The sequence below is a fragment of the Ovis canadensis genome, chromosome 7 (assembly GCF_042477335.2).
Source record: "Ovis canadensis isolate MfBH-ARS-UI-01 breed Bighorn chromosome 7, ARS-UI_OviCan_v2, whole genome shotgun sequence".
NCBI lineage: Eukaryota > Metazoa > Chordata > Mammalia > Artiodactyla > Bovidae > Ovis > Ovis canadensis.
The window spans coordinates 96,242,362-96,259,742 of record NC_091251.1 but is presented as its reverse complement, the minus strand read 5'-3'; the positions used below and the strand labels follow the sequence as shown (position 1 = coordinate 96,259,742).

The following is a 17,381-nucleotide window of genomic DNA, read 5'->3' as shown; positions in this document are numbered from 1 at the left end:
ACCTGTCTACCCGAATGCTCACGCTGCCCTCTTGGGGACCATTTAGGACACCTTTCTCTTGCTCAGGTTTTAGTCCAGTCCTTCACCGAGCCCTGTGTGCTTCACTTCCTGAATCTCTTGGGAGCCTCTCTGCTTCTCACTCTCCCACCCCCCACCCCCTAACCAATGCTTCTCCAGTCTGTGGTCCCAGGCAATAGCATGTCCTCCTAGGTGACCGCTGCAGCTGGCTGACTGCTCCTACCGTCCCCCTTTCCCTCCGGTTCCATTTCGTAAATTCGATAATCACACGTGCGTGTGTGTTAAGTCGCTTCAGTCTTGTCTGACTCTTCGAGACCCTATGGACACTAGTCCGCCAGGCTCCTCTGTCCATGGGATTCTCCAGGCGAGAATACTGGGATGGGTTGCCATTTCCTTCTCTAGGGCATCTTCCTGACCCAGGGATGGAACCCGCATCTCTTATGTCTCCTGCATTGGCAGGCGTGTTCTTTACCACTGGCGCCACCTGGGAAGTCCAGATATTCACACATCGCTAGTCAAACCTTCCTGCAGCAGTGTGTCCAGCCTTGTGTGTCAGCCCCTCCCTCACTGAATCTAGTCTGGGTTCCTGGGATGTGCCGCCTCCAGGCTGTTCCACGAGATTTCTCTCGTCTCTGTAGGTGGCTGCCTCCTCATCCCCCTTCCGGTCACTGTTTCCAGCTCCCCCAGCCACTCTGTGGAGAGTTGCCCCCAGTAGCCTTGTTTTTCTGGATCTCAGCCCCTCGACTGTTTCCTCCATCCTTCTTCGTATCCCAGCGTCGCTTCCTCTGCTTGTTTGTTTACTCGTTTTATGAATCTTGCTGAGCTGGAGACTCTGTTGAAGAAAAGGACCTCTTTCTCTCCGAAAAGAAAAGGACGGTAAACTCTTGTTTACTGTCCTAGGCAAAGAGTAAATGTTGGATGCATGACTATTTTCTAGAGAAAACGATACTGGCAGAGGTGATGAAACTTGCCTGAGGTCACCAGGTTGGAATTCAAATGCAGGTCTCTTTGACTGTAAGGCTGCCCTCTCCTCCACACGTCTGCCCTGGCCTGGGCTGAGTTATAAGTGAGAATGGTGTACTCCTTCCCTCTTGACCTTCGTGGGTCCTGGGCATGGAGCTAGTGTGTCTGCAGAAGGGTTTGGAAGGCTCCATGTCGGCCACAGACCTGTCCTCCGTGTCCGAGAGCGGCTCCCCTGGAAAAGACAGGGTCCCTGGGCATGTCCCCGAGGAGGGCTGCTTCAGGATTCCATCCCATCTCCAGGGGCCCTCTTTAAATTCTTGCCTCCTCTAGACAGAGCCCTCGAGGCTGTGAAGTGGGTGGACAGGTGAGCTTCTGCTTTAGGGCAGGAGTTTGTGGCAAACCCGGGCCTCAGCCCCAGGCCCCCGAGTCCTACCCAGTGGTCCCTTCTTCATGCCTGCTGGAGCTGATGGGAACCGAGGCTGCTCTCTGCCCCAGCCCCTGGGCCCCCAGCTGGCCCAGCATCTCGGCATTTGTTAATGCAATTAGCAGGGCGGTCCATGCCGAGGGGCTGGGGGCCAAGGTCTGACTCACACCTCCCCTTCCTCCCCTCCGACCGCCAAACGGTAGAGGCCCACTCGGCCTGCCAGACGACGACGTCTGCAGAGCGCGCGCGAGGGGCCAAGAACGGCATCTTTCTCTCATTAGAGGCTTTTATGTGAACACAACTGCTATTTTGGAGCCGGGCGCTTGGCTGGCCCCTGAGCCCCAGGGCTGCTTCCAGCCCTCCTGAGCTGCCGACCCAGCCCAGCTGTGGTGGGAGCAGCCGAGTCCTTGAGGACCTGACTTCTCCCACAGCCTGGCAGTTTGGGGCCAAGTCGGGATCTGGGGGTGGGGGGACACAGCCCCTGGGCAGAGTTTGAGTGTGGAGAGGACGAGTCCTCCATGGATTCTGAGAGTGTATGAAGGCCAGTGAGGGGTTTCCTGGACCCGGGGACGGTGGGGGGCTCTGACATCAGGGTCCCCTTTCTTTGGGAACCAGAGGTCAAGGCTGTGGAGAAACAGCTCAGGGTCATAGTTACACCCCTCCCCCAGTGAAGTGAATTCCGGAGGCAAACTGAGGCTCCAGGTAGGGGTCTAAGGTGGGGTGCGAGGGAAGCACAGTCCTGAGGGTGGTAGGAGACTGTCCTGCCTGCAGAGGCCCCCAGGTATGGAAGAGACAGGGCCCTGTCCTGAGGGAGGGACCGGGTACTCGGGTACTAGAGTTCCACGGAGGCAGAGTTTAGGAAAGATGGCAGTTTAATCTGAGGGGCTGCTGAAGAGCCTCGGGTGTGGGGGTGCTGGGCTCAGAGTCTAATCTGGAAGCTAGATTTGTCTCCCAGACAAGACAGCGTGTGGGGGGCTTGGAGGCCTCGGAGGAGGGTGCGGGCTTAAGCCATACACCCTGAAGTCAGTGCCTCACCTAATGGATAACTGATGGAGGGAGAAGGCATCTCTAAGTCCCAGGAGAGAGAGCTGATGACAAGAGGCTTACATGATGAGGGTGGGAGGTGGGGAGGAGGCCGGCTGTGTTCAACACCTGAGAAGCAGCCCTACCACTGCACCACAGTGCATGTTACATCTCTGTAACCAGGGCCCACGTTGTCATTGCCTTTTCCTGGGAAAAAGGTCATGGCAGGGAAATCCAGAAGCCCTCTTGCTTCCATCCCTGGGGGTGTGGGTTTTTTTTTTTCTTTTTTTAAAGCTTTCTTTTTATTTTTAAAAGCTTTGCAAAATGCTGTCCAATACAACTTCCTGTGGAAACTTTCTGTGGAAATGCTCTGTATCCTGCCATCTAACATGGTAGCCATGCGCCTGCTTTAGCTGTTGAACCCTTGACATATGGCTAGTGCAACTGAATTTTAAATTTTATTTAATCAGTTTCACTGTCAGTAGCCCTGTATTGCTCATGGCTACAGGCTTCCCTGGTGGCTCAGAAGGTAAAGAACCTGCCTGCAATGCAGGAGACCCAGCTTCGATCCCTGGGTTGGGAAGATCCCCTGGAGGAGGGTATGGCAATCCACTCCAGTATTCCTGCTTGGAGAATCCCCAGGGGGAGACTTGCCTGACGGGCTACAGTCCATGGGGTCGTAAGAGCCAGACCATGGGGTCATAAGAGCCAGACGTGACTAAGCAGAGCACAGCACGGCTCATGGCTACAGCATTAGACACGGGACAGCGCAGCCTCAGAAAGTGCAGAGCATGTCCACGTCCCTGATTTCTGCTGAGGTTCACACAACTCTTTGAGGCAGCAATTGTCAGACCCATTTGATGGACAAGACAACTGAGGCACAGGTTGAGGCATCTCAGTGAGATAAGACGTGCCCAAGGACACACAGGTGGGGTGTGGCTGAGCGAGGGGTCAAACCAGATCTTCCTGACTCAACCCAAGGTCCTTCTGCCACCAAGTCACTCTTCACGGAGGCTCTGAGCAGAGGGCAGAAGCAGCCTGCCTGGTGGGAGCTCTTTCCAGACTCTCCCCCGCCCCAAGCCTGCCCATTCTGGATTGGGTCTCCTCCCAAACGGAGGGGTTTTGTGTGGAAAATCTGAGCAAACCTCTTTTCGACTGTACTGGATCTGAGTGAAGGTGGAAGGGGGCACAGCCAGGAGTCGGGGGAGGGGGCGTGGTGGAGAGAACGATACTTTCTATTTCTTACTTTCAAAGCAGTTTCGGGAGTTTTTTTATTCCCTCTCTTTTGGCATCCTGCTAACTTCACAGAGCTGAACTCCCAAAGCTGAAACTTTCCACATGTCCAATCCTCAGTGAGAAAGAGAGTGCCAGGAATGTGGACAAGCCAGGGTTCAGGAGCCTAAATTATGAATGGCTAATGGCTGGCATTGGTGAGTGGGCATGGGAATCCGGGAGCAGGATCACCTCCAGGTTCTGAGGATGCTGGTTCCTGACAGGGAGGGGCTGGATATGTCTTCGATGGCTAGACATGGGCATCGTGGCATCATGCTTGATAACCTGTCACCAATAACCAACAAAGACTCTTTAAAGCCATATACCCGCTCAGGGTTGATTTCTCAAGTAGAAGGCATGACCTTTGCTCTTGTAGGAAAATGGGAGGAATGAGGATCCAACCGTGAAACGTGAAGACGGCCCAGCCTGCCACGCTGGGAATTTTCTCTCTTAAACTTCCCACAGTGCCGCATGAAACTGCCTCTCTGGGGGTGCCGTGGTATTTCCTTTTTCGCTTTATGCAATCCCCCCTGCCATGGGCGATTCTGCAACGGCTGAGCACTAGATACTTCAGTTTTGAAATCTGTGCCCGTTTGACTTAGGAATGTTTTTCACGGTCTCCTTTAAACAAAAGGCACATGACCGCTATGGCCCCCTCCTCCCCCAAGGGTTCCAAACCTTTGCATTTCACACACCAGTAAATATCCAAAACATCTTATGTACCAAAGTACAGTAGCCAGCTTTTCATTTTGCCAAGTGAGGATATTAGAAACACCATTTGCCATCACCTTTAACCACTTCAAAGACCATTTGAACACCAGAAAAGGAGGTAAGATATAATCTTAAAATAAAAGACACTTAATTTTCTTTTTTATTGGAGTGTAGTTACTTTACAGTGTTATGTTAGTTTCTGCTGCGCAGCAAAGTGAATCAGCCATCCGTATACATCTCTCCCCGCTTTTTTGGATTTCTTTCCCATTTAGGTCACCACAGAGCGCTGAGTACATAGCTCCCTGAGCTGTATAGCAGGTTCTTACTACTTATTTATTTTATACATAGTATCAATCGTGTATATATGTCAACCTCAATCTCCCAGTTCATCCCGCCGCCCACTTTCCCTTTTGGTATCTATATGTTTGTCCTCTGCATCTGAAAGACACTTTTTCAATGGGGAAGAAAATAGCATTATAGGAAACACAAGAAACTGTTTTGTTTTTATTGTTTTATGGCAGGTCAGTAAAAACTGATCTCAGACTGTTCCCCTTCATGGACAGGCACTCGGAGCCATCATTTGGGACCAATTGGGGGTGGTTTTGGGGGGAGAGAGGAGGGAGGAGAGGAGTTTATGCTCCAATCCCATAATGCAGATGCTCAGCTCAGAGCAAAACACTGTAGTGAGGGAATCACTACCTGCTGAGACTTGAGAAGACAACGAAGAGAAGGATGCAAATGAAGTTGGTGAGACCTGGCTCACAACTTCTGAAATCATAGCACTTGTTTCAGGAGGACCTTTCTTAGCCGACCTGGCCTCTGTGCTATTTCAGAAATGACTGGTCCAGAAAGGTTATCTTTCCAAATGGGTTTTTTCTGCCAACACGTCTGGCTGGTTTGGAAGCCTTTTAGAACTTTTATCGACCACAATATTCCATGCATACATACATGCCAGTTTTATAGTTTCCCCCAGCCACCCACTTACCGTGAGCTGTTTGTTCATCACACCAACCAAGGTTTGCCAAGCCTGGTCCTCACTGAAGACCTAACTGCCTGGTGGCAAGGGGCTTCCGTGGTTTTGAGACCACCATGGGGCCGAGCTTCCTCTACACAGAGAGCAGTCTCGTTGTCTTTGTATCCCTGGCACCCGATCTGACCCAGAGAGGGTGCTCACTACATGTCTGTGGATGTATTGGTGAATGAGGCAGAACCAGGGACAGGTGAGTCACAGGGAAGCACAGGCTCAAACTGCAGGATGTGGGGTGGTGGATTTTTAGAGAGTGAAAGATCTTGTTGTTAAAGTCAAGGACGGGCCATCCTTGCAGCCCAGGAGGGGAAGGACAGAAGCTAGACTGGATTCGAAAGGCTCTCTTAAGGGCAAAACCCACCCACGTGGAGGTGGAATGGAACCGGAGACTGGGAAGGGCTGTGTGACCTTTCCCTCCCCCCTGCCAGGCTTGGCCAGCAGAGAGGTGTGGGTGGATCTGAAGGGCTAGGAGTAATGTAGCGTCTGTGGTCCACATGGGAAACCACTCAAGCCCTCCCTTTCTACTCGAGCCCCAAGATAAACCAGGGCTGACCCCCGTCCTGTGCAAACCTGCTTCCGCAATGTTCGCTGGCCCTGGTTTGGCCCCAGGCAGCCTGTGTCTCTGGTGGTGGTGGTGATGAGGGCTTGGCGGGTGGTCAGGTGGGGGCTCACTCCACTTGGGCAGGTGGAGGGGCAGCCAGGTGATAGGCCCAAATCCTGGTAAGGTGGCAGTTTGTGTTTGGAGAAGTGCTCAGGGTTACAATTCTCTCGCACAGAGTGCTTACCTGGAGGTCTGGGGCCTACCAGGAACAGATGCCCAGGCACTGAGGAAAATGCTCTTGCCTTAGGATCTAGCTCATGCTTGGGATCCTGCAGTGAGACCTGATATTCCCTTACTTGCTCCTGAGTAGGCAAGCTGCCCTTGGCTTACACTATGCCCAGTCTATTCACCCTTTGTGCCTCTGGTCAGCGTCACCACCTCCAGGAAGCCTTCCCTGACTTTCACTTCTTGCCTCAGACTGGGTTAGAGGCTCTGGTCAACACTTATCACATGCCCTATGTCCTGGCTTCCACATGAGACAGGACACTCCCTGAGAGAGGGAGCCGCTTTACCACTGGCCTCACACCTAGCGAGTGCTCGGTGAATGTTCACTGAGTGAACGCATGAGACTGGTAAACATCCTCCCTCTATCTCAGACTGACTGTGTGGGCTTTGGAGAGGGATGGCTCTGGTGGTCTGAGGTCTCTACCACCAGAGCTGACCTGGGATGCAGTGTCCCGGGGCAGGGCTCCCAAGGGTGCATTCAGTAGCTGACTTAAGGCCAACAAATCCCTTTTGTTGTTTCATCATCAGCTCAGGGCCAAGGTTCAGAGGTGGGTCAGCCCTGCTGGGAGGCAGTGGGGGTGCAGGGAGCCTGGGCTTTTCAGTCAAACGCACCTGGCTCCTCCATCCAATACAGCCTGGCTGGGTGACCTCTGCACGTCTTTTAATCTCTCTGAGCTTCAGAGGCATTATTTGTAAAATGAGAATCACAATCCCACTTGCTGTATAGGATTGTTTTAGGCTTAAATGAGACAGTGTATTGGAGAAGGCAATGGCAACCCACTCCAGTACTCTTGCCTGGAAAATCCCATGGATGGAGGAGCCTGGTGGGCTGCAGTCCATGGGGTTGCACAGAGTCGGACACGACTGAGTGACTTCACTTTCACTTTTCACTTTCATGCATTGGAGAAGGAAATGGCAACCCACTCCAGTGTTCTTGCCTGGAGAATCCCAGGGACAGGGGAGCTTGGTGGGCTGTCGTCTGTGGGGTCACACGGAGTCGGGCACGACTGAAGCGACTTAGCAGCAGCAGCAGCAGATGAGACAGTGTATGCAAAGCACAGTGCCTGGCATGTTGTAAGCATTGAATAGATACTGCTGCTGCTGCTGCTGCTAAGTCGCTTCAGTCGTGTCTGACTCTGTGTGACCCCAAGTAGCTGCCGTAATTAAAGAGCTTCCCAGGTGGCTCAGGGAGTAAAGAATCTGCCTGCAATGAAGGAGATGCAGGAACTATGGGTTCGATCCCTGGCTTGGGGAGATTCCCTGGAGGAGGGTACAGCAACCCACTCTTGCCTGTAGAGTCTCATGGACAAAGGAGCATGGGGGACTACAGTCCATGGGCTCAAAGAGAGTCAGATATGACTGAACCGACTGAGCATGCACACACACTGTAATAAAAATAATATCAACTGTGTTGTAATGAAACATATGCTAGGAGTTAAGGAGGAAAAGAGGTGTAAGGGACAGTCACTGCACCTGGGAGTGCTGGTCATATTATTTAGGGATTTGCTGCTGCTCCTGCTAAGTCACTTCAATCGTGTCCGACTCTGTGCGACCCCATAGATGGCAGCCCACTAGGCTTCCCCGTCCCTGGGGTTCTCCAGGCAAGAACACTGGAGTGGGTTGCTATTTCCTCCTCCAACTGGAGTTGAGACACGTCCATAAAGAATCTATCACACATGGTGGGCAGGGCTTCCCTGATGGTTCAGTGGGTAAAGAATTCGCCTGCACTGCAGGAGACACAGGAGATGCGGCTCGATCCCTGGGCGGGGAAGATCCCTTGGAGGAGGAAATGGCAACCCTGACAGGCTACTGCCCAAAGGGTCGCAAAGAGCTGGACATAGCTGAGCATGAGCCCAGACGGACAGACTGACAGTGGCCCATCGGGCATGAGTGCTGTGCACCGTGGTTCAGAGGAGGGAGCAGTACCTGGAGGCAGGTCATCTGGGATGGGGGGCAGGGGGGCCTTGAGGGAACAGCAGGACTTAGTGGAGAGGAACGGGAGAGAGCCCCACGGAGGGGACACAGCACACACAGAGGCCGAGAGAAGAGACGAGGAAACCATGCCCGCAGGCCAGTCCCCAGCTGGACAGACCCCACACAGGGAGCACTACGCATGTGTAGAACATGCTGTCGGGGGTGCAGCTGGTCACGCAGTCTTTGACAGGCGGTCTGAACACAGCCGGGTGGCCCTCACCCTCTGCCTGTCTCTGCAGCCGTGTGCCAGCCACCCTGCCAGAACCGGGGCTCCTGCAGCCGGCCCCAGCTCTGCGTGTGCCGCTCAGGCTTCCGCGGAGCCCGCTGCGAAGAGGTCATTCCGGAGGAGGAATTCGACCCCCAGAACTCCAGGCCAGCACCCCGACGCTCGGCCGAGGGACCCCCCAGCCTGCGCAGGAGCAGTGTGGCCAGAGAAAGCACCACGGCCAGAGCGCGGCCCCCAGCGCCACAGCTGCAGCGGGCCAGGTAAGTCCCCTTCCTCAGTGGGCCCTCCCTTCTTTGGGGGAGGGGGGTGTGCAGCCTCTCTTGGGGGGCTTCTGCCTTCAGCCTATTTGGTGAAGACCTTGGTGGAGAAGGCCGGAGGGACTCTCCTCCCCTCCCCCAGCCCCACCAGAGGGGTGACAAACAGGTCTGCAGGTTTTGGGGTTGGCACAGGCTCTGGCAGACTGGACTGCATGGTGGAGGTGGGAGGGGAGCTGCTACCTTCCAGGTCCTGGGAGAAAGACAAGGAGGGCATATGCCTGGACCCAGGCTCTCTGCTTTCAAATCCTGGTTGCCACTTCCTAGGTGGGTGACCTTGGGCAAGTTACTTACCTCTCTGATTCCTCATCAGTAAGGTGGGGACAACGACAATGATGATAACCATGGAACTGTAAGGATTAAGTTCGTTAATAAGAAGAAAGTGTTTAGAAGGGTGCCTGGCACAGAGTAAAGTCTATAAATGTTTCTCCTCCACTTCCTTCTTTTTTACCTGTGGTCCGTGCGATGCGAGAAGGACTCCTCTGCCAGCAAAAAGAAACCCTTCCAGGACTTCCCTGGTGGTCCAGTGGTTAAGACTCTGCTTGACTGCAGGGGGCCACGAGTTCAATCCCTGGTTGGGAAACTAAGATGCCATATGCTGTGCTGCCAAATAAAAAAAAATAAGAAGAAAAAGTTTTTAAAAAGCCACTTCAGCTCTCTTACCACCGGTGCTAGCAGCCTGTCTCCTTGGAGCAGCCTGAAGGAACATGTAGGGGAAGGCAGAAGGCTAAGAAGTGGGAAGGGGGTGTTCTCGGGCAGAAGTCCCTGGCCTACTTGCCAGCCAACCTGGCCAGACATTTCCTAGCTCAGGACAGGAAGTCTGAACTTCGGTAAACTGGTCCATTCTCGGGGCTGTGTTTTCTTTTTGGTTTTCAGGTTAGTTTTTCCATTTGCTTCCTACTTAGAAGTTCTTTCTGAAATGTGTGAACCTTGTCTTGCTGAAATCAGGGAAAAAAAGGATTTGCCCTCTCGGAGGAAGCTGACAGAACCAGCAGGAGGAGGCTGACCTTGAGGCCAAGTCCCCAGAGGGAAAGCTCAGGAGAAAAACGAAAGGAGCTTGAAGTTGTCCAGCCATTCTGAAGGGGGAGACCGGGGACAGATCAGGGTCTTGGTAGGGGTGTTTCGCCACCCAAGCGAGCAGGTGGTTTTCGAGGGCAGCAGGAGCAGAAAAAAGCAGAAGGGTAAACTTGGGTCAAGGTCTAGAGAGCATCAAAGTCAAAACCAGAACAGCCAAACTCTTTGGCCAAGGCCTTGGGATGCCAGAGCAGAGAGAGAGGCAGAGCTAAGGGCCAGGTGGACAAGGGAGGGGCACAGCGAACCGCCTGGGACTGGCTGTGACCAGCTGGACAGGGCCTGAACCTTGTTCTAATGGGTCCCAGCTCTGGGTCCAAGATGGGCGGGCCTGGTGCGAAAGCACTTGGAGGAGCCCCAGGGGTGGCAGCTCCAGGGCTGGTCCTGGAAGCAGGGTGGAAGCAGAATCCGTCTAGCCGGGCTTCCCCCTGCCCCTCTCCCCGAAGCTTCTTTTGGCTTGTGGGATTTGTTCATGTTATAGTGCATTTATCCACGTGTTGGTGCTTGCTTGGCAGGTCATGCTGTCCCATTGGACCCTTGAGTTGGAACTGTTTGACATCCCCTGTCCCATCTTCCCAGTCTCTCCAGCTCCTCTTTTTCAAAGCCCAGTCCCACTTCCTCCAGAAAGCACCCCCTCCATTGTGTCCACCCAGTTCTGACCTCCTGCAGCACATGCTTGACCCACGTCCCTGGAGTCTGTGCCTAGTGTCTGCGATCAGCCTGTGCGGCCTGAGCCCTGGAAGTCAGTGCCTGTCTCAGGCTGGATGTCCCCACAATGCCGCCTTGCAGAAATCGCTCCATCTGCGTGGCTTTCTGTCGCTTGGTCCCAACTAAGAGTGACCTCACAAAGGGCCCACTTGGCCCTGAGCCCTCACCTTGCCCAGGAACCAAGGGTATCCCCGCCCCCGCTGCCGTGGGGAGGGGGCCACGCCTCCTGGGTGCTGCACTTCTTACTTGGCCTCAGGATGGTCAGTTCATTTGCTCCCTGAACCAGGAGCTCCCCGAGGGCAGAGACCACCGTGTTCTCTTTCATGGACTTGTCCATGGTGCCTCACATCGCCCCCGGCACTCTGTAGTCAACACAAGCTGAAGGAGAACACAGATGAGGAGCGATGCTGGGGAGAGGAGGAGGCTGGGAGGGAAGGAGGATGAACTCTTTGAGGCTTTGGTCCCTGGGGAGGGTCCCCCGTGAGCAGGAGGCAGTGGAGGATGAAGGCCTGGGGTGAGGTCTCCGGCCCCACAGCAGGGCTGTCCTTTCTGAGCTTCACAGGCTCCCTGGCCAGGGACTACTGTGATGTTTTTAATGAGCTACAGCCTCCAGGCCAGCACGGTCTCTCTCTCTCTGCCCTGGCGCCTCAGTGCCATGAAATCTGGGAAAGTCCGAGCAGCCCGCTGTCGGCCCAGCTGTGTTTTGCTTTGGGAGGCCAAGTCCCGCTTGCCTGGTGGTGTCAGACATTTCCTGTGAGCCTGGCCAGCTTTCCCAAGCAGCCTCTGGCCTCTCTCCTGATGGCAACTTGGACAGGCCTTTGGTGTCCAGATAAAGGTAGTGACATAAATGCAGTGGGCACTCTAGGAGGGCGGGATGCAAAATGAGCAGGGAGGGGAGACACTCCAGGGGCTGGTGACGGCCAGAGGCTACCTTCAGGAGAGCAATAGACAGAGGCCAAGAGACTCGTGTCTCAGAAGGAAGATGCGAGGGGGGGGGTGGTGGGGGGCGCATAGGAGAGCCTCAGGCAGCAGGCAGCATGCCCTACGAGAGCCAGACGTGGACTGATGTTGTCCAGCTGCAGCCTGGGCTGGCTGCAGAGGCCCGGAGTCTCCCTCTGAGACTCAGGTTCAGACTTCTTCCTCAGGCTGGGCAGAGAGCCTGCCCCACCTGGGGAGCAGAAGCCAGGCAGCTGGGAAAGAGCCTCATGAGACTTGGGGAAGGAGGTGGTTATGACAACCTAGGACGAGCAGGCCTGTAAAACAGTGCTTCACACCTGTGCTTCTCAGCCTGCAGTGGCATGTGACTCATGCTAACTTGTTATCATGCAGCCTCTGATTTGGCAGGTCTGGGTCAGCCTCTCTATTATGATCTCAAGTAATGCTAATGCTGTTGGTCCATGGACCCCCTCCCACCTTGATGCGTGAGGGTCTAAGACTGTACTTTGGATTCAGAGACTCCTGGAGTCCAGTTCTGGATTTACCAGCTAGCTGTGTGACATCTCCTGTGCTCAGTCACTCCGTTGTGTCCAACTCTTTGCGACCTATGGGCTGTAGCCTGCCAGGCTCCTCTGTCCATGGGATTCTCCAGGCAAGAATGCTAGAGTGAGTTGCCATGCCCTTCTCCAGGGGATCTTCCCCACCCAGGGATCAAACCTATATCTCCAGCATTTCCTACACTGCAGGCAGGTTTTTTACCCACTGAGCCACCTGGGAAGCCCTGGTAGCTCAGATGGTAAAGGATCTGCCTGCAATGCAGGAGACCAGGGTTTGATCCCTGGGTTGGGAAGATCCCCTGGAGACAGACACAGCAGCTCACTCCAGTATTCTTGCCTGGAGAATCCCCACGGACAGACCGTGGGCTCACAAAGAGTCAGACATGACTGAGTGACTAACACTTTGTGTGACATCAGACAAATATCCCAACCTCTCTGAGTCAATATCTCCTCCTAATAGGATTGCGAAGGGGAGGAAATGAGACCATGTGAGTAGAGCATTTAGTACGGTGCCTAGTATGAGCACTAATAAGACACGGGTTAGTGTTCAGTATGTGTTAACCATCAGTGGACAAGTTCTCTTTTCTATGGGGACTTGAGTGGCAAAAAGCAGGCCAACAACTGGGATGCCTTGTGTATGTGCACGTGCAGACCTGCTCTAGGGAGAAACCAGAGCCCAGCCCCAGCCTCAGGGGTGGTGTGATCCAGCAGTGGCATCAATAGTGGTTTCTGGCTGGCTTGGCTTCTCCACCAGGACCATTCTCACCAGCCCTATGGGGGAGTGGGGAGGGGAGGCATCATAGCCTCAGAATGGGAGGGACCCCCACGGGGGTTGCTTCTTGGTCTGGCCTGACGACCTAGAGGCAGGGCCCTGGGGACATCCTCAGTGGGCTTGGTCAGCACTGGAGCAACAAGGGACCTGGGGGACAGTGTTGAGTAGGATGGGAGGGACCAGGGGAGAAATGTCTGGGGAGCTCTGAGCCCCATGGTGATGGCTCTCAGTAGACTGTTCCCTGAGAAGGCAGGCTTCTTTCCACTGTTCCTGCCCATCTCTCCCTCTCCTCCTCTTTGCACACCCTGCAAAGTTAGATGTTTAAAACAATGCTGCATGTGTGATCCTTCAGTTCTATAGGTCAGCCATCTGACATGGGGCTCACCAGACTAATGGCAAGGGGTCGGCAGGGCTGAGTTCCCACAGGCTCCGGGGCGGGGGGCCGGGTGCGGAGGGAATCTGTTTTCTTGCTCACTCAGGTTGTTTGTTGGCACAGTTCACTTCCTTGCAGTTGTAGGACTAAGGTCCTCACTTCCTTGCTGGTTGTCACTTGAGGGCCATCACATCTAGAAGCCGCCCACATTCCTTGGCTTGTTGCCACCTTCCTATCTTCAAAGCCAGCAACAGCGGGTGAATGCTTCATGTTTTAACTCTTCCCCTCTGCCTCCCTCTCCAGCTGAATCTCTCACTGACGCCTCTGCCTTCTTCTACCACTTTTAAGGGCATATATGATTACATGGGCCCCCTTGGATAAGCCAGACACCCCCCTCCTATTTTAAGGTCAGCTAATTAGCAATTGTAATTCCACCTGCAAACTCGATTTCCTTTTGCCATTTCATGTAATGTATTCAAAGGCATAACACGAGGGGACAGAGACCATGGGGGCTAGCCACACCCACACGCTGCAGCCCGTTCCAGCTGGGACCCTCCACCTGCAGTGTCACAGCTCCTCTTATCAAGGGCTTGCCACAAGGGCGGCCCTACGTGAGTGATCTGGCCCCCAAACATCTCCAGCATCAGCTCTTACCACTCACTTACTCTGCTTCTGCCACACGGGCAGTGGGTTTTCCCTGCAATATGCCAGAGATGCTCCCACCTCAGGGCCTTTGCACTTGCTGTCCCCCCTCCCTGGAACACCATGTTCCTTTCCTAGGGCTGCCATAAGGACCACAAACAGAATGGCTTAAAACAACAGAAATGTATTCTCTCACAGTTCAGGAGGGAAGAGCCCAAAATTAAAGTGTTGGTAGGGTTGTTCCTTCTAGAAACTCAGGACAATCTGTCCCACGCTCTCCCCCAGCAGCTGACGGCTCCCTGCAGTCCTACGAGCCCCTCGGCTTGTAGTTGCATCACCCTAGTCTCTGCCTCTCAAAATATGTGCTGTATTTTGTATGTGTGTGTTGGGGGGTGGGGATTCTTATAAGAATACCAGTCACTGGATTTAGGGTCCACCATAATCCAGTAGAATCTCATCTAACCCTAACTAATGACATCTGGAACCACTCCCCCCCCATAGCCAAATAAAGTTATATTCACAGGTTGGCAGTTAGGACCCCAACATACCTTTCGCGGGGCCAGAGGAGCACCCAATTCAACCTACATCAAACCTCTTCCCAGTCACATACGCACAGGGCTCACTTCCTTTCTACTCCAAGTCTTCCCTTCTCAGTGGGACTCTTGGCCATGTTTACCTGATTTTATTTTACTTAAAAATTTTTTTTCTTGGAGTGCAGTTGCTTTACAATGCTGTGTTGGTGTCTACTGTACATCAGAATGAATCAGCTATTGTTGTCGTTCTGTCACCAAATCATGTCTAACTCTTTGTGACCCAAAGGACTGTAACTCTCCAGGCCTCCCTGTCCCTCACCATCTCCCGGAGTTTGCCCAGGTTCACGTCCATTGAGTTGATGATGCCATCCAACCACCGCATCCTCTATCAAAAGGTTTCAGGGGTCAGAATCAGCTATATGTATACATATATCCCCTCTTTTTTGGATTTCCTTCCCATTTAGGTCACCACAGAGCACTGAGTAGAGTTCCCTGAGCAGCAGGTTCTCATTAGTTAAGAATTTCATGCTGCTGCTGCTGCTGCTAAGTTGCTTCGGTCGTGTCCGACTCTGTGCGACCCCTTAGACCGCAGCCCACCAGGCTCCCCTGTCCCTGGGATTCTCCAGGCAAGAACACTGGAGTGGGTTGCCATTTCCTTCTGTGGATTTTATACATAGTAGTATATATATGGGGCTTCCCTGGTGGCTCAGCGGTAAAGAATTTGCCTGCAATGCAGGAGACCCGGTTTGATCCCTGAGTCAGAAAGATCCCCTGGAGGAGGGCATGGCAAACCACTCTAGTACCCTTGCCTAGAGAAGCCCATGGACAGAGGAGCCTGGCAGGCTGCAGTCCATGGGGGCACAAAAGAGTCGGACACGACTTAGCAAATAAACGGCAACAGTGTGTAGCTGTCATTCCCAATCTCCCAGTTCATCCCAGTCCCCCTTCCCCTCTTGGTGTCCATACGTTCATTCTCTTTGTCTGAGTCTCTGTTTCTCCTCTGATTTGAAACTGCACACCCCCAAACACTCCCTACCCCCTTCCCAACTATTCTTTTTCTTACCTCAGTAAAATGTCAGGCCCAGGAGGACGGAGGTTTTATCTCTTTTCTCTGCAATGTGTCTCCAGCACCTTGAACACGACTGGCTTAGAACGGAGTGGAGCCAGCAGGGCTGAGGGCAGCTCGACTCTCTCCCCATCATCTTTACTTCTCACAAACCCTGCGGTGGGTTCCCAAAGTCCCCATTTTGCTAACCAGGCTCGAGGGGTATGCTGGGCCTCTTAAGGCTCTTGTCTGTGGGGATAAGGAGGAAGGGCAGGGCCATTGGGGCAGCTCCTGACTCAGGCCTGGCTGTGCCACTGGGCACGTGTGGCTGTGTGTGCCTGCAGGGTGGGCAGGTGTAGAATTCACCTCCTCAGGAGGACCCCTGGCATCCTTTAACCCCATGTCTCCACTCTGGCCCCCCAGGGACTTCCTGATGTGTGATCTTTAACCTGCTTTGGCTGAGAGCAAGCCTGCAGACTTCCTGTAGGAGGTGCTGCCTCCCCTCGCCCCCAGGCCTCCTGCAGGGGCTGTAGGGACTCTGCCCCAAGGGGTGGTCCCAGCCACTGCAGCGGGGACCCAGGCATCCTTCCTAACAGAATAACAAGGCATTTGCCCAGGAGATCAATGACTGGGAATCAAACCAGGTCCCTGGGAACAGGGCAGCAGGTACAAGGAGGCAACCCCGCTGTGTCTGTGCTGGGAAAGCACTGGGCTTTGGGGTCCGGCAGCATTTAAACCCTAGTGTCCTCGAAAACTAGTCATGCAAGTTGCTTTACCTCACTGCAACTCAAGTTCTTCGAAGTGGGAACAGTGACGCCCATCTCTTGGGGTGGCTGTGAGAATTCCTTGAAATAATGCACAGAGAGTGATTAGTGGGATGTCCAGAAAAAATCTCTTAGCATACTTGCCTACTTCCCATGTTTATGACAAATCAGTGAGATACCCCATTTGCCAGAAGGAGTTTTTCCTCCAACCCACAATCTGGGCTTACAGGAGGGGAAACTGAGGCAGGACAAAGATTGACAGCTAGGGAGCGGGCCTGTCCCCCAGGAGATCTTGCCTCTGGGCCAGGCGGAAGGCTTGCCAGGGTCCTCTGAGCCTGGCTCCAGCTGAAGCCGCCTCCTTCCTACTGCCTTCTGCCTCTATGGGCTCCAGCATCCCGCTACGTACTTCTGCTCCCTCCTGCGGGCAACACGATCTCCTGTTGGTCCTCTCTCCTTTCCATTCCAGTCCCCTGGACCCAAGATTAGTCTCTGATACACCTAGGACCTGATGAGAAATGGACTCATGCTAGGAAACCTTGGAAAAGCCCTTCGTCCTCCCCAAGCCTCAGTTTCCATATTTGTAAATGAGAAGCAACAAATGGATTTTCTTTGAGGTCAAGAGCTGGTGGTGTCAGACTCTGGCCAACAGCTTGGCCATTTTCTATCCCCTATAGTGAAATGTGCTTATTCCTCCTTTACCCACTCTCATGGTGGTGACAAGGATACACGTTGCCTTGCATCTGCTAAGGGCAGATCTTAGCTCTCCCTGACAGGAACCCTCCAGTCCTCCTTGGCAAGGCTGCAGCGGGTTTAATCAGCCTGCATCTTTTATCCTGCATCACCTGCTCCCTCAGGGCCATCAAGAGGCGCCTCTCTGCTCTGTTGACTCAGCCCTGCAATCCTGAGTGAGTCAAGTTTTCAGAACCTCCGGGGGTTGAACTCCTTCCTTCCTTTTCTTTTCTTTCTTTTTTTAGTGGTTTTTTTTTTTCTGATTTGTTTTTATAACTCTGAGCCCCAAGCTTGCCCCCTAGGGATTTTCTGGAATTCCCCAACCCTTAGGATCATGACTATACTATTTTGAAAAGATTTAGAAGCAGAGTATGCAATTTGACTTCCAAGCTAAGCCTCTAACTAGTCTCGGACCTTGGGCAACCCACTTAACTTCACTGAGCCTCAATGTCTCTACTTGTAAAGTGGGAGGG

At 53.5% G+C, this 17,381-nt stretch overlaps 1 protein-coding gene across 4 annotated transcripts in view; it reads left to right on the top strand.

The window, feature by feature from the left end:
- Positions 1 to 17,381, top strand: part of LTBP2 (latent transforming growth factor beta binding protein 2) — a 111,109-nt gene that overhangs the window by 15,248 nt on the left and 78,480 nt on the right. For all 4 annotated transcript variants that reach the window (XM_069597067.1, XM_069597065.1, XM_069597066.1 and 1 more), the window contains exon 3: positions 8,478 to 8,724. In XM_069597067.1, coding sequence (XP_069453168.1) covers positions 8,478 to 8,724 — 247 coding nt within the window. The remainder of the gene's footprint in view (positions 1 to 8,477; positions 8,725 to 17,381) is intronic.